The sequence below is a fragment of the Malania oleifera genome, chromosome 10 (genome assembly GCF_029873635.1).
Source record: "Malania oleifera isolate guangnan ecotype guangnan chromosome 10, ASM2987363v1, whole genome shotgun sequence".
In the NCBI taxonomy this organism is placed as follows: Eukaryota; Viridiplantae; Streptophyta; class Magnoliopsida; order Santalales; family Ximeniaceae; genus Malania; species Malania oleifera.
Window position 1 is genome coordinate 31928931 of NC_080426.1, and position 16716 is coordinate 31945646.

The following is a 16716-nucleotide window of genomic DNA, read 5'->3' on the forward strand; positions in this document are numbered from 1 at the left end:
TAAATAAAAAAAATTAAAAAATATGGTAAATTATATTAACACTTACCCAAAGTTTTTATAAGTATAGCGAAAGTAGGTACAAATAAAATTTAATTCATCTTTAGCTCAATATTTCTTTCTACCATTTTGAGATTCGAGTTCAAAACCTTAAACACGAACTCTTCAAAATTTATATTAAGCATCTCCTAAAAAATTGTTTATATATGCATAGAAGGTGTTTGTATGTTTTTGAGTTGAAACTCGTTTTATAGCGTTGAAACAGTTTGTCTAATATCAATCAATTGTCTATTAAAGTTAGTGAGCACAAAAATGTAATAAGTAAATGAGATGATTAAATTGTGATACCAAAGAAAATGCATAGCAAGCTTGTCACTTTGTTGCTTTAATGTAAAATAGTATAAAATTTCATACTAATTTATAAATTTGACTCAACACTTGAAGTTCTTAATGTAAAAGATTAACGTAGTAAAATGTTTTAATTAAAGGTAATGGTATTATTGAAGAAAACTAATGTTTTGATAGTAGCATTTTTAAATGTAATAATATGCACGCCGTTGATTAGAGGGTTAGGCGTGTCACTAAAAAGATCTTAACCCGAGCTAACAGGTTAGGATATATTAATATTTAGTTTAACTTTTTGGATTAAATTATTTGTATAGTAAATGCTTTTTAACTAAAATTAAAGTAAAATGATAAGATGAATTTAAATACAATTAGAATGAAAATTTTCACCATTTTTTAAAAATTAGAATAATGTCATTTATGAAATATTTTTTTTTTTTGCTATTCTTGAATTGTCATGTATGATAATAAGGTTACTCTTTCAAAGTAAATTTTGGAATAAAATAATTAAGTAAAATTATTATAACAATATTATTTTTATTGTGATATTTAATTTTATATTTTTAGTATTTTAACCATATTTTAAAATTATTATTTAATTTAATGACAAAATTGAGCATTTCTTTCATCAAGTTTTAAATCTACTTTATTTGTATAAATATTAATCAAACAGGGCGTTAGATTTTAATTTTAAATTTTTGTTTTAGAGTTTTATATCCATTTTCATAATTTTTAACCATCAATATCAACCACCAAACTTTTGACTTATCAAATTTTTAGAAAAAAAAAAAAAGAAAAGAAAATAAGCAACGAAAATTGAAATGCAGGGGAGCTGTTAGTAATCGTACATCACCCCTTCTGGAATCTGAAACCATTTGCAGCTCTCATCTGGTCAATCAAATTTCCCTCTCTCTCTTTCTCTCTCCATAAATCAAAATTCTGAAATCATCAGTAGGTTTCCCGGTCAGATCAAATTGCTATTTTCTCTAATTTCCATTTTTATTTTTCTCTGTCTCTCTGGACTTTGGCGTTGGAATGGACCACCATGGAAAGCCCCAACCAAGGGCCAAGGCAGCTTGCATGACCTTCCTACCTAATTAAAACCCTTCCCCTGCCTCTGAGCCCCAAGAGCCAAGATTTATTATCCCCTGCAACTCTACTCCCCTGTTCTGTGCCTCTGCAAACACTATTCCCCTGTTTCTGCTGGCAGCACCTATAAAAGAAACAAACGCGAGCTAGGATACCCACATGGATTTCCCCAAGAGCTCCAGCGGAAGCCCTGCAATTCTCTCCCTGTTCGTCGCTGCCGTCCTTCTCTCCATCTGCATATGCCTCTCTCTCGTCTCCAAACCATTCTTCCTCTCGTTCCAAGACCCCAAATGCTCACTCCCAAACCCATCTTCCGTAAGAACTCAAATCCAAAACCCTCATTAATTTCTGATTTCCCCCCATTAATTCCTCTTAACTGCGTTACTTTTTTTTTTTTTTTTTTCGTTTGATCGATTGTCGGTTAATCCCAGGTCGCAGCGGAAATTTACCCGAGGGACGAGTTGGAGGAGGCCCTGAGAAGCGCCGCGACGGCGGATAAGACCGTAATAATCGCGGTCGTGAACAGGGCGTACGCGGAAGGCGACGACGGCAGGGCGGCGATGCTGGATCTGTTCCTGGAGAGCTTCTGGGTGGGGGAGGGGACTCAGGAGCTGGTGGAGCACCTGTTGGTGGTGGCGATGGACCAGACGGCGTACGGCCGGTGCAAGTTCCGGCGGCTGCACTGTTACCGGCTGGAGACGGAGGGGGTGGATTTCGGTGGGGAGAAGCTTTACATGTCGGAGGATTTCATCAAGATGATGTGGCAAAGGACTCTGTTCCTCTCCGACGTTCTCCGACGAGGCTACAACTTCGTCTTCACGGTACGCGCCTTTCTTCTGCATTTTATAGTGCTCTGTTTGGTTGGGTTTAATTTCCTCTTTTGTCAAATCGTCATCTCTTTATCTTTGAGATTTCTTTTTCAACGGAGTGAGCGGGTTAGATCAACCGTCTGACTAAGATTAATAGTTAGGAAGAGTAGTTCACACCATGCAAAACACACACCCACAAATTTATTCAAAAATGGAAAGAAATACAAAATAAGAAATTTTTAGTTATTTTTTATGAAAAGTTCGTAAATAGATTTGAAAAAGATGTATTATAAAATTTTGTAGAGGACTCGAATAAGAGATTATTATTTATTTTTTTCATTTGGATGCCGTGTTTTTCTCGGAATCGGATAACTCTAACGTTGCATTTGGGTATAACTTAAATTTAAATGAATGTAATTTTATATTACATATATTTTAAATTTACTCAAATTCAAATTTAGAGTAACTAAATAATGAAAATTCATATTTAATTCAGATACTTAAATATTTAATTAAAAATTGTAATCTAGATATATTAAATTTTACATAAAACGAGAATACCACCTCTTAATTTGGATGGTTTGCACTAAATCATGGTATAAACGAGAGCAGTTGCACTTTAAATGACGACCAATGGAAGTTGACGCGTAAGCAAATCATTTTCCATGTGCTTTTAACTTTTTTTCTCGGGAAAATTTTTTGGAGGCATTTTGGGAGTTCGTCCTATGTGAGGAAAGGTGCTAATGGTGGGCATCAATTTTTAAATTATTGGAACCAAATCCCAACACTGAAAGTTACCCGTAGTCTTTTAACATATGGTCTTCTTTGTCATGTCTCTATCTCTCTTTGACTTTATCTCTTTAAAAAAAAAAAATTAGGGTTTTGTCACATTATTCTTGTCGTCTTTGGGGTCGGTGGTTCTTAACTAGAAGGAATGGTTTGGGTTTAAGGGCAAGATGTTTGTGTACTTGTGTCGGTGCCCTATAGGTTAAGGGACTTAGTGCCATAACCCAGTTGATGACTTACCCTAATGAGCAATGTTACTATAAGAAAACAAGGGCTTAGAGAGAAAGTGACCCTTAAGAGACCAAGTTTCCCAAATGAAGCCCTAGTTACTCCCATGGAGCAGCCAACATTTTTGTTTATTATTTCATTATGGATATTTTTTGGGGTGTAATATTTGGAATTCTTCGAGGACTCGGAATAATAGATTCTAGCAAAAGGTTATGATAGTTTTATGCCTAATCTTCTTTAATTACGGCTGAATTATTTAAGAGAATCAGAAAGGAAAAAATCTTAGTGTTCACATATTAGAGAAGAAATGGATGAATTACAATTTCTTTTAGGCTACATTTGGAACTTGAAAAAAATATTAGAAAAAAGTATACAAAATCAAAGAATTCACTAGTTATCAAGTGTGAAAGAAATAAAAAAATATACCAATTCTATAAATAAAATTTTGATTTTACACATCATTAATATTTGATTTTTCTTGATTTTTGACATATTAAAATAATTTTTAATTTTTAATAGTATTTAATATAGAAGGAAGATACAATGAAATATGAGTTTTTTTTTTTCTTTTATTTTCTCAAATAAAATTTTTGATCCATACAAATCGTAAAAGTTAGGCAATATTCTTTGATTTGTAGAGTATATTTTCATTTTTGGTATATTTTGAATGAACTTGATTTAGCATTTAATAGATTCCATATAGCTTAGTCCAATGGCGTCAGGCATTAGGTTGGGCATTGAAGTTTGTGTTGAATTGTAGCTAACATTTAAGATTTGTTGAGTTGTAATAAAGCTTACATAAATCTTATCTTAAATCACAATGTAATATTATTCTCACAATTATTGATGTAGTCATAAAGAGGACCCATTAGATCGAGATAGGTTACTTCATAGAAGAAAATAAAAAATAAAACACTTATCATTTGAAAGGGATCAACCCAATGATGGTACCACACATTTCTGTGTGGATTCATTCTTATCGAATGGAAAAAATATATATATTATGTGATTTTATTATCGTTAGTAAATTTAATGATTTAATTGGAAGATCCTTGTAAGAGGATCGAGCATGTGTGAGAAAAAAAAAAAAACAAGGGTGTTGAAAAACCAGCTAAAATCAACCAAACCGAACTGAACCATACCAAATCGACTAGTTTTACATGCTAATCAGTTCTGTTTGGTTTATGAAGTTATAAAAAAAAAAAAATTACTAGTTTGATTTTTGGTTTTTTTGAAAAAAAATTAAAAGAACTAAATTGAACAAATGAAAATCACATATATGATTTATATAAATAGAATTGACATATGATTATTGGTTGGCAATTAAGTATTCATGATTGTAAGATGTTGAATTTTTTTATGACCCCACAATTTAAGACCACTAGGCGAAATTTTTTTGTTAATTTGGCATAATTTAGCAATGCCCATTTTGATGTTTAGTTGGGTACAACTTTACACCTTCTCTTAGTTGGATATCTTGGATAGCTTAGAATAGTCTTGACATGTTTTTTGGCTAGATGTTTGGGAAGAAATCCTCCCATTCTTAAAACATATGGTTTTAAGTGGATCACAAGCAAGTAGAATGTCTTGTACAAACTTGGCTTGTGACACTGGGGAATGAGGTTGAACCCTTCCAAGGTTAGTGAATTAATTTAAAGAGAAGAAGGATGTTGGAATGACAACCTACTCCAATCGATGTTTGATGAGCATATTTTACACATTATGTTATCGTATATCAGTTTCCAGTCCACGAAAGAAGATGGGGCTCAATAAAGGATAAACATCAATGGTGTTTTCTTTTATTAAATTGGATTATATTAGGTAGATCAAGATAACAAGTTCACAAATAATATATCCTTCTCTCGGAAGAAATTGTGGAATTTTAAAATTCATAAAAGCCTTAAAACCATGCTATGAAGGGTCATCTTAGATGCCATTCCTATAAGATTATCAACTAGTCTCATCTTAGATGTCATTCCTATAAGATTATCAACTAACTCCCTGCGTTGGTTTTGAGCACCCATTGGTCATCAGTTGCCCCTCTTCACAACCATTCTACTTAAAAGGTTTTGGCCCCTTCCAATTACTTTTGTGTTCAGAAACTTCCAATTCATCAGTATAACAAGGCAAGGGAAAATTCTCAAGCTACATTTGATGAGCACAAAGATCAATGAAGTAAGCAAATCACAAGATTCAGAAACAAAAACCAAGGCATCTAGTATCCCTTTCAAAGGGGTCAAATCAAATTTAACTTTAATGTGTTGTCTCTAATATAGAGAGAGCTTTTGTATTTGTGTGACTAGAAATGATTCAATTATTACCCTTATGTAGGCACATGGGCATCTGTCATGCAAATAATGTCATTGAAGAAGACTCCAAGACTATTATTGAAGATACTCAAAAATTTTAAACCATCCTAAAAATCCAAACATTTGGTAGAGGACATCATGATCTAGATCTCTTGCCATCCAACTAAGTTCTTATATTGAGGGTAACAAAGTAGCTCATGCTTTGGATTTTTGTAGTACCTTCTTTTATGAGAAAAGAAGTTTGCCTCTCCCCTACAAATTTGCTACTTGAGATTTGTGTAGTAGTTGAGAAGGACTATTAGACTTTTCTTTCTTCTCTGTCCTCCTATTTCTTGTTTTAGTTGTGTTTCGTGTCCATTTATTATGTTGTCTTTTCCTAGGGAGAAAGGCTGGAAGTCATCCACATAACAGTCTCATCTCAAGTTTATTAATAACTCTTACTTATGGTGGAGGAATATCGTGAAAACAAAAAAATACTTAAAATTTATATAATAACCAATAAGAACACTCCATACATCAAACTAAACAAAAGAAGAAAATAAATATATACTAATATCAAAAGGAAACCAATTAAACATATCTCATATAAGTTGTATCAATTTTATTCAATTTATATAAACTTTTAATAACTCTAAGAAGTTGATGAAGTATGATATTTAGGAGTTAAGCATTTGAGCATGAATTTATTTGCACACATTAATAAAGCATTTTTTTTTATTGGTGTACCTCTTGCATTTCTCAACACCAAACCAAGCTTAATGGTTTAATTGAAATCTACAACATTCATTTTCCCTTGCAACTCTTTCTCATCCTTTGTATTTTACCTTTTTAATGCAAATATTAAAAAAATTTAAAACAAGCAAAAATGTTTTAATTATTTAGAAAACTAAAATATAGAAAACAAGAAATGCTCTCCACAACCAGACGACCCTTAAGCTTCAAATTAAACAGGACACGGACATCATGTGGCTGAGGAACCCTTTTTTGAGGCTAAGCAATAACGAGTCAGAGGATCTCCAAATCAGCACCGACGAGTTCATCGGCGACCCCTGGTCGGAGACCAACCTCATCAACACTGGCTTCTACTGCGTCCGATCCAACAACCGGACCATTTCGCTCTTCGACCGATGGTACGCGGCCAAGGACAACTCTACGGCAGCCGGAAAGAAGGAGCAGGACGTGCTCCTGGACCTCATGAGCGGCGGCGCGTTAAGGGAGCTCCGGCTGCGCGTGCGATTCTTGGACACCCTCTACTTCAGTGGGTTCTGCGAGGACAGCCGGGACATGGCGGCGGTGACGACGGTGCACGCCAACTGCTGCCAGAGCATAATTGCCAAGGTGGCGGACTTGGGCGTCGTCCTCCGCCAGTGGAAGCAGATGAAGAAGTACTTGAGAAGTATGACCGCCGCCGCCGCGAGAAATGGAACGGCGGTGGCGGTTCCGTGGGGAGGGCGCGAACGCCACCCTGCATGTCTTAATTCATGGATTAAAAAGGCTAATTAATTGGTGGTGGTGGGCTTAATTTTTTATTTTATTAATTTATTGGATTAATGAGGTATAGTAAATAAAGTTTATATAAAAATACATATTGTCGTACTAGCAAAAGTATTCCCACTTCGAAATAATAAGATTCTCAAAATATTGCTCCAATATGTTTTAACGTATACTTCCTATTTGATTTGAAAATTTTGCTAGGAAAAAAAAAAGATAAAAATATATAAGAAAAAATATTTAATTTTCATATTCTGTTTTTTCTTTACAACAAATACTATTAAAAATTAAAATATTTTTAATATATAAAAAATTTAAATACTAATAATGTGTAAAATAAAAATTTATTAATTGAATTAAACATTTTACTTTCTTAATCTTCTTTCAACTATGAAAAAGCGAATTTTTCTGTTTGTATATTTTTTGCCAAACATTTTTTTTAGAAAAATTATATCGCCCAAGATATCTTATATTTTTTAAGTTTCAAATAGAACATAATTAATTCAGATAAAATGATTAACGTCGCCCACTCCATAATGGTAAATGTTTTTACTGAAATTTGAAAATAAAATACAAACTATTTTAGATAAATTAAGAAGATTACCCGCTAAAAATATTAAGAGCCAACAACTGTAAAAGATTAGAATATTTTTGGTAATATCTGAACAACTATAATTACTAGCATTGAAAGTTAGCGAATGTGTCAATTTTTTTTTCATCTGTATATTTCTTGCTCCTTGACGTTGAATTGTATTTAATGATGACGCAGTACACGTGGCTGCACTCAATTGGATAAAAATATTGGCCGCCATGTATCATTGGCGCAGTGTCATTGAGCATTACCCATTTAATTTAATTCAATAACTAATCATGTCTTTCTACTGTAAATTAAACAGGACACAGATAGCTTGTGGCTGAGGAACCCATTCTTGAGGCTAAGCAAGAACGAGACAGAGGATCTCCAAATCAGCACCGACGAGTTCACCGGCGACCCATGGTCGGAGATCCACCTCATCAACACTGGCTTCTACTACATCCGATCCAACAACCGGACGGTCTCCCTCTTCCATCGGTGGTACGCCGCCAAGGACAACTCCACCGCGGCCGGGAAGAAGGAGCAGGACGTGCTCCTCGACCTAATGAACGGCGGTGCGTTCAGGGAGCTGCGGCTGCGCGTGCGCTTGTTGGACACCCTCCACTTCAGCGGGTTCTGCCAGGACAGCCGGGACTTGGCGGCGGTGACGACGGTGCACGCCAACTGCTGTCAGAGCATACGCGCCAAGGTGGCCGACCTGGGAGCCATCCTCCGCCAGTGGAGGCGGCTCAAGAAGTATTTGAGGAGGATGAGCGCCGCCGCCGCTAGAAATGGAACGGCGGTGGCGGTTCCGTGGGCTGGGCGCCACCGCCACCCTGCTTGTGTAAATTCGTGGATTAAGCCTAAAAATTAATAAGGGCTAAGTGGGTAATTAAAAGGGGTAGTGGGCTTAATTTTTTTTATTTAATTAATTTATTCGATCAGCGAGGAATAATAATTGAATGTATATTGAAAAGTATATTTAGTGGTTATTTCTTATTTTGATTTGTTAATAAATAAATTAGTTTTCATATACATTATTAAAATTTATATTTGAGAAAAATAAAAATAATAAATTTTAAAAATATTATTTTTAATATATTTTCTTTTCATTAAATACTATTAAAAGTGAAAGTTTATTTTAATATAATTTTGAAATAAGGAAAAAATGATAATGATGCGTATACTTAAATTTTTACTTATAAATCTAATATATATTCATTTTATTAATTAATTTTCTTGCTAATTAAATTTTTTTTAAAAAGATTTTTTTTATAAAAATTTTTTCTTTATGTTAATTGATTAATTTGTGTTGCATTTTATGAGATCAACGTGGGAAGTGAGCTGTGCCTCTCGTATTTGAATTCATAATCCAAAAAAATACATAAACTGGGATAAGTTACTTTCTATCACGTAAAGTCTTAACAAAGTAGCATGAGCTTTTAATCAATCAGAAGAGAACAACTTATTTGTAAAAGCTAAATTTTAGAATAAAAGTATAATTATTTTGTCTATAAAGATGCATTTACTTTTTAAAATTTATAATGAAATTAAATTTAATAAAATAAAATTATATTATATTATAAAAAAATTAATCTAAATATGAGCCCATCTATCAAGAAGTAAAATGTATATGTTGAAAAGACATACAAAAGAAATAAACCTTTTGAGGAAATGTGTCTAATATCATTACACGACATCATTAAAGTAAAGTACAATTCAAGCTCTAAAAGATAAATTTAAATCCATATTCACTAACGTAACATTTTATCATTTTGGAATCTAAATAAAAATTTTTAGTAGTTTGTAAATTAAGAAACATGACTCATAAATATGAGATAAACGAGTAATTTTTTTAAAAAAAAATTATACCCAAATTAAATAACTTCTTATGCATACGAAAATTTTCAAATTAATTATTATACATTAAAATTTTAACATGCAATGTATCTTATAAAATTTACTTATTAGAAAATTTCTATGAAAATATAAATATGTTACATGTTATAAATGATGTTAAAAATAAATAGAAACAAGATAGAAATTCTGTGGTTCGGTTATGCCTACACTATGGACAGATGAGATAAAAAACTTCACTATCTTGAGAGGAATTACAATATGATTTAAAATCGACTTTATACAAAATATCTTTTTTTTTCTTTCTATCTCTCATACTCTTTCATCCTTTCTATTTGTCTACACACTTCAAGCTTTTTATGTATATATCAAAATGAGAGCACATAAGGATAATACATAATTTATGGAGGTGAAAAATGAATGGGTGGCAACCACAATTTATTTACAACAGTCATCTTTCCAAATCTCAATGTTATTTTTAAAAAAACTTTTAGCAAGCAAAAGATCTGCATTTCTAACACATAGAAATAAGAGACAAGTTGAAGATAATAACTTCATAGTTAAGTACTTGATTTCTTCATAAACACCAACAAGCGTTCATCGTATAAGAAATTCATAATGTTGATAGTCTTTTTGTACATTGAATTTGGATTTGAGTTGAATAAATTTCAATATAATTTTATATCACATCTTATCTAAATCCAATATAATTTGAAATCCAAGATCTCTCCAAACATAAAGTTTACAATTTTATTATTGAGAAAATAGTTCATAAAAATTCGTGCAATTCTCATGCAAAATGCATGTTATAAACTAGTTCACTAAATAAAAGCATAGAGATATTTTAAGGGGTAAGTAGATTATGGGTGAGTTAATAAAAGGGTGTAAATTTAGTGAGTATGGTAGTTGTCAACTCATCATATCCTATATATGTAGGTGCATCTAAGACCTACTAAGTATTGAGTGGCAAATCAATATTTAAAAGCTAGTGAAGTACTACACTGATTAGTAAAACTAGTTACGAGCACGCACACTAGTTGTAGGCATGCTTGATATGCGTGCTCTACAGCTTTTGAATGATAATTATAATTAAATAATTTTAAAAATAATAATAAATATATATTTGAAAATATTATTTTAATAAAGTTATGAGTGATTAGTGGTACTTTTTAGAATATACATGAATAGTCATGGGGTTTTTAAAAAAAAAATTTCATGGTTAATTATAGGGATATTTTGGGATGCCTTGGGAACACAACTTACATTAAGTATGTCATTTCATCTGCAGACGGATGGACAGTCTGATAGGACTATTCAGACGTTAGAGAATATGTTACGGGCATGCGTACTAGATTTGGGGATAGTTGGATACAGTATCTACCGCTTGTGGAATTCGCGTATAATAATAGCTACCAGGCCAGTATAGAGATGGCACCATATGAGGCATTGTATGGTTGTCAGTGTCGATCTCCATTGTACTAGGATCAAGTAGGCGAGCGGCAGATACTAGGACCAGAATTGATTCAGCAGGCTTTTGCAAAGGTCGAGCTAATTAGAGAGAAAATTAGGGCAGCTCAAAGTCGGGAGAAGAGTTATGTTGATACTCGCCAACGAGAGCTAGAGTTCGAGGCAAGAGATATGGTATTCCTGAAGATTGCTGCGATGAAGGGAGTAATGAGGTTTGGGAATAAAGGGAAACTAAGCCCTCGGTAAATTGGGCCATTTGAGATCTTGGAAAGGATGGGTCTAGTTGCTTATCAAGTGACATCACCCCCAGTACTATCCAAAGTTCACGACGTGTTTCACATGTCAGTGATGAGGAAGTATGTGTCAGATCCTTCGCACGTGCTGAGTTACGAGCCTTTAGAGATCAATGATGTTTTAGAATACAAAGAGATTCTGGTACAAATATTAGATCAGAAGGTGCAGCAGTTACGGACTAAGGAGATACCGTTAGTGAAGGTTTTATGGTGTAAACACACAGTGGAGAAAGTTTCATGGGAACTAGAGTTAGAAATACGCCAGAAGTACCCTCGGTTATTTAGAGATAGTTAGAGATAGACAGGTAAGTGAGATTGTATGTATGTATAGTTGAATAGGTGGTTCATGTCATTTTAGATATGGTTTCAGGAGAGTTTTTGTACGTGTATTGTAATCTCCCGAAGCATCACGTTGTAACCACGGTATTCCTCCGCCCTATGTGAGGGTATGTAATAAACTTGGGTCGGAGCCGCTATGTGGGTGGCTACCGACTCTTCTGTAGAACTAAGTTATAAGATAAGGTTATGCTTATAAACAGTTAATAAATTTCAAGGACGAAATTTTTATAAGGAGGAGAGATTGTAGAGACCCGAACTCATAAAATAAGAAAAAGGGTAAAGAGGTAATTTAGCAGGCTTCATCGACAAAGTCAAGATTCTCGTTGACGAAGGCCCTTCTATAGTTCGTCGCCAAAATTCAGAGCCTCGGCGACGAAGAGATCCCGACTGACAGGAAAAATATCGGATAAAGGTTTGTCGACGAGGTAATAGGTTTGTCGATGAAGAGCCTTATGTGGCTCATCGACGAAGTCACCATTTGTTGACGAGTTTGACCGGGTCAATAAGGTCTATAAATATCATTTTTGGTTACTTAAGGGTTAAGAAATCGCAAAAGCTCTCTCTCTCTCTCTCTCTCTTCGATTCCTTCGCTGTTCATCACCCGAATACACAATCCAACGTTACTACGTGGATTAGGGGGAAAAATCTCTACGATTATAGTGGATTGGATCTTCGTTTTTAGGACTTCTAGATTTTATCTCGAAATCGAGGTAAGGGTCTGATTTAATTTTTGATTCGGTAGATTTGTAGTAAATAGGATTGTGTTGAAATACTGTTCTTCGGTTTATAGGTTTTGAGAACTCGGTTTGCTATTTTGGAGACGAATAGTTCGTGTTCTGGAATTCAAAAAAAGGTAAGGGGATTTGTTTACATCAGTATTTTTAGAAAACTAAACCACTAAAAAGTTAGTTTATGTTTATATGTATGATATGACTGCTTATTTGTGAAGTTTCACCAAGTAAAAATATCGGTTTTACGATTTTACGATTTTGGTAAAAATGAGGGTTTTGGCGTATGACCTCCAAACGTTTCAAAACTTTTTTGTTTGTATTAATCTTAACATAGGAGATGCTTGAACCCCTTATTTTCCATTTAAATGATATTTATTGAGTTATATACTATATAGCGGATTTTTGACCAAACGAATGTGACATATGATATGAAATGGAATATGTGAATTTGTTTAAATACGTATATGAACTATGAGAACTGGAGTTTCATTTTGCTATTTGAAAAATGTGAAAAACAAGTGCCGATTATATACCGAGCTACATACGTAAAAAGGGTTAAGCCGAGAGGTTGTGTGCCTGTTTATGCCACAACACGATTGAATTAGTTTGTGAAAGTACTGGAACTGTACTGGTGATTTGTGAATATGAAACAAGTTAATTCATTTTATCATAAATTGTATATATGATATTTGAAACCGCAGCTTGTTACTATTAGAGCCATAATAAACTCACCGTTACATTGGAGTGTTAAAAAGCTCACCGTTACATGAGAGTCCTAAAAAGCTCACCGTTATAAGAGAGCCTTAAAAAGCTCAACGTTAAGCTCGGTTCTATTGCTTTATATATATTAGATACAGTGCAACCACACATATGATTTTCAGTGTGGGTATCGAGATAGTTGGCTGGATATTGGAGTGGCCACTGGTGGATTAATGGAGCAGGTGGTACCAGTCAGACTATAGTAAATCGCATAACCCGAAGCCAAGGGGTAGAACGTGTTAACATTTTTTATTATTGTATCTAAGCTGTACAGTGTTCTAAATATGCATATTTATGATTTGAAAACTAAAATGGGCAAAGTCACGGGTTTGAGTACCGGGTGAAGGGATCGTACAATCTATGGGCCAGTACCCTACTCTAACCTCAGGAACTCTCACTTGTTATGATGCTAAACCATCTATCATAGGAATTATGTTTATATGTCACCTATATTACAATATTGAGAATATGCCTTATATGTATCTATTTTTAATTGAAATAAACGCATGTGGTCACACACTGATGTAATATCTTCCACCTTACTGAGAAGTGTCTCACCCTAACATGCAACCTTTGTTTCAGGCCCTATAGGACGTCGGTCCTAGTTTTTAGAAGGACTTGGAGTGTCGTTTTGATTTTAGCTTATGTAAGTGTTTTGTATATGTAATAGACTCAGTCCAAAATATTTTGGAGATTTTGAGAACATGTTATGTTTTAAGTACGATCTTATGTATGTGAGAATACAGTTAGAAACTTTGGTATGTCTTTTAGATTTTCCATATGGATGTTTATGTTTTTCGTTGTGCATGAGATTTCAGATCATTTTGAAATACTTGTATGTCCCTATTTAGGGCGGGTTGTATATGTATGTTTATCAGAGACATGTGTATTATACATGTGTAGTAGCACTCAAGGGTTGTATAACGGGCCGAGGCGTTACAGAAATTCAGTAGTCTAGTTCTTCAGGAACTAGATGTTGCTAATCATCTTCTTTTTTCTCAATTTTGGTTGTAAAACATGTCCTTATATAGGCAAATATTATATTGGCATCCCAACGGTCAATTCCATATTGAACCATTATGTGGGCATACCAAAAGTTATAACCTATTCTCAAGATAGTCATCCACATGTATAATATACACATTTTACAACACTTCCCCTTGGATGACTATACAGTATGAATGGGCCTTGTTAAAACCTTCACTAAGGAAAACCCTATGGGGCAAAACCTTAACGAAAGAAAAAGAGTACAGTATTCATACTTCCCCTATAAAATACAATCAATTAAGAAATGTCCTTAAGTTGTCGCATTCCAATGTTATGTACATGTTTTTTGAAAATTGAAGTTGACAATGCTTTTGTGAATAAATTTGTTGAGTTGTCATTTGAACGAATCTTACAAATGTCAACATCTCCTTTCTTTAGAAGTTCATGAGTGTAAAAGAATTTTGGTGAAATATGTTTAGTTCTATCACCTTTTATGTACCCACCTTTGATTTGTGCAATACATGATGCATCGTCCTCATACAATATTGTTGGCTTGTCATTCTCTAATGTAATCCACTTGTCCCTTTAATGTGTTGGATTATAGTTCTAAACCATACATATTCACGACTTCGTGAACTGCCAATATTTCTGAATGGTTTGAAGAGGTAGCAGTAATTGTTTGCTTTACATATTGCTATGAGATAGCAGTATCACCACATATAAAAATATAGTTTGTTTGTGATCGAACTTTATGAAGATTAGAAAGATATTCAACATCAACATATCATTTCAACACAGACTTTACTCCCTTTGGGTAAAACAAATCCATATCAAATGTGCCACGGAAGTAAAGAAGAATATTGTTGACCTCACGCGCTCTCACACGCCGATAGTTGATCGCGAAAAATCGTCACGCGTGCCCACGCGCCGATGAAAGTCCGGTGTACGTTTGGAGGTTGAAGACGCTAACGTCATCGGCCACATAAGCGCTGAGTTAGTGCCCACGTCAACAAGTGTCAAGCCACGTGGTGCCATGTCAGCACTGAGTCAACTGCCACGTCGGCACGGGCCATGGCAGCAATTGAACAATGCTACATCATCGGCCGAGACCCACGATGGACCCCGTTGCCATGCCAGCAAGTGGGGACCGTGGCGCCATGCCAGCAGACAATGTCAGTGGTCATTAATGCCGTCAGGAATATTCCGTAAAGGGAGGGAATATTTTGTTAAAGTTAACAAAGAGTTGACTTTTTTGACTAGTTTGACCGAAAGTTTGACCGAGCTTTTCAAAGCCATTTCGGGTTGGTTTTTCGAACGAATTGAACCATTTCTAAGGTTTTCGGCTGTTATAGAGCCATTGGCGGTGTCCATTTTGTGAGTTTCGGAGTAGAATGACAGGTGTTGGCCCTTCAAAGTTTGAGGTGGAAAAGTTTGATGGGCGAAACAACTTTAGTTTGTGGTAGAGCACGGTGAAGGATATTTTAGTTCATCAAGGGTTGATCAAGCCATTGATCGGGAAGAAGCCAGATGATTTCAAAGATGATGATTGGACCGAATTGGAGACGAAGACGGAAGCACAATCTAATTGTGTCTGACAAATGAAGTTAAATATTCGGTGTTAGACGAAACCTCACCAATGGAGCTCTGGAAGATATTGGAGCAAAGGTATATGTCGAAGTCCCTTACCAATAAATTGTTTCTGAAGAAGAAACTTTATTAACTACGAATGAACGAAGGAAGTAGTCTTTTTGATCACATAAATGATTACAACAAGATTTTGACCCAATTGTTGAGTCTCGGCATAAAAATTGATGAAGAGGATAAAATGCTTCTATTTTTTTTTGTCTCTACCAACTTTATTTGATGGTATAGTAACTGCATTGCTCGTGGGGAAGGATACCTTGAAGTTGGATAATGTGATGACATCACTTCAAGATTCTAAGACGTTAAGAAAGTCGATTATGACGTCTTGTGAGCAAGCTTTGGTGGCTAATAGTGAGAGACAAGGAAGAAGCAAAGATCGAAAGCTCAAAGGTAAACAATGACGTTCAAAATCAAAAGGAGGAGATACGAGCGAGGTCATATGTTACCGGTGTGATAAAAAAGGGTACTTCAAGAGGGACTGTGAAGATTGAAAATGATACGAAGAAGAAAAGAAGACACGAGATGGTGTCAATGTATCGAAGAATGCCATATGGCATAGTGATGATGAGGTCCTCGTAACAACGAGCAGCTTACATCGACAAATCAATTGAAGAAATGTGCAATGTCGATACTGCAAGAAGTACGACCATATGAAAAGAGAGTGTTGAAAGTTGATGAGAAAGAACATGAATGCTCATGGCAGTCCAAATGATGATGGAGGAGTTTTGGACTCTGGGAGTTCAGTTCATGTTTGTTTTAAGAAAGAATTTTTCCATTCTTTCAAAGAAGTTCGCGGTACGGTATTACTCGGTGATGGGTCTTCATGCGATGTCAGAGGGATTGGATCTGCGAAGCTGAAGACGTCTGTTAGAGCGGTCCGTATTCTGAATGATGTAAACTTCGTTCCAAGGATGCGAAGAAATTTGATCTCCCTTAGTCTATTGGATTCTAAGGGTTGTCAAATCTCTGTCGCAGGTGGAGCTATGGCGGTGACCCAACGTGACTCAATGA

At 34.8% G+C, this 16716-nt stretch overlaps 1 protein-coding gene across 2 annotated transcripts; it reads left to right on the plus strand.

Moving 5' to 3' along the window:
* The first annotated feature begins 1098 nt into the window (after positions 1-1098).
* LOC131165714 (uncharacterized protein At1g28695-like) lies at positions 1099-8627 on the plus strand. Of its 2 annotated transcripts, none has more exons than XM_058123723.1 (3): positions 1099-1746; positions 1863-2252; positions 6515-8627. In XM_058123723.1, the coding sequence occupies exons 1-3, from the start codon at positions 1591-1593 to the stop codon at positions 7064-7066; spliced, it is 1098 nt and encodes a 365-aa protein (XP_057979706.1). In that variant the 5' UTR covers positions 1099-1590; the 3' UTR covers positions 7067-8627. The 2 variants fall into 2 exon arrangements, with proteins under 2 accessions (XP_057979706.1, XP_057979707.1); XM_058123724.1 differs by having other exon boundaries at positions 7951-8627.
* The last annotated feature ends 8089 nt before the right edge of the window (positions 8628-16716 follow it).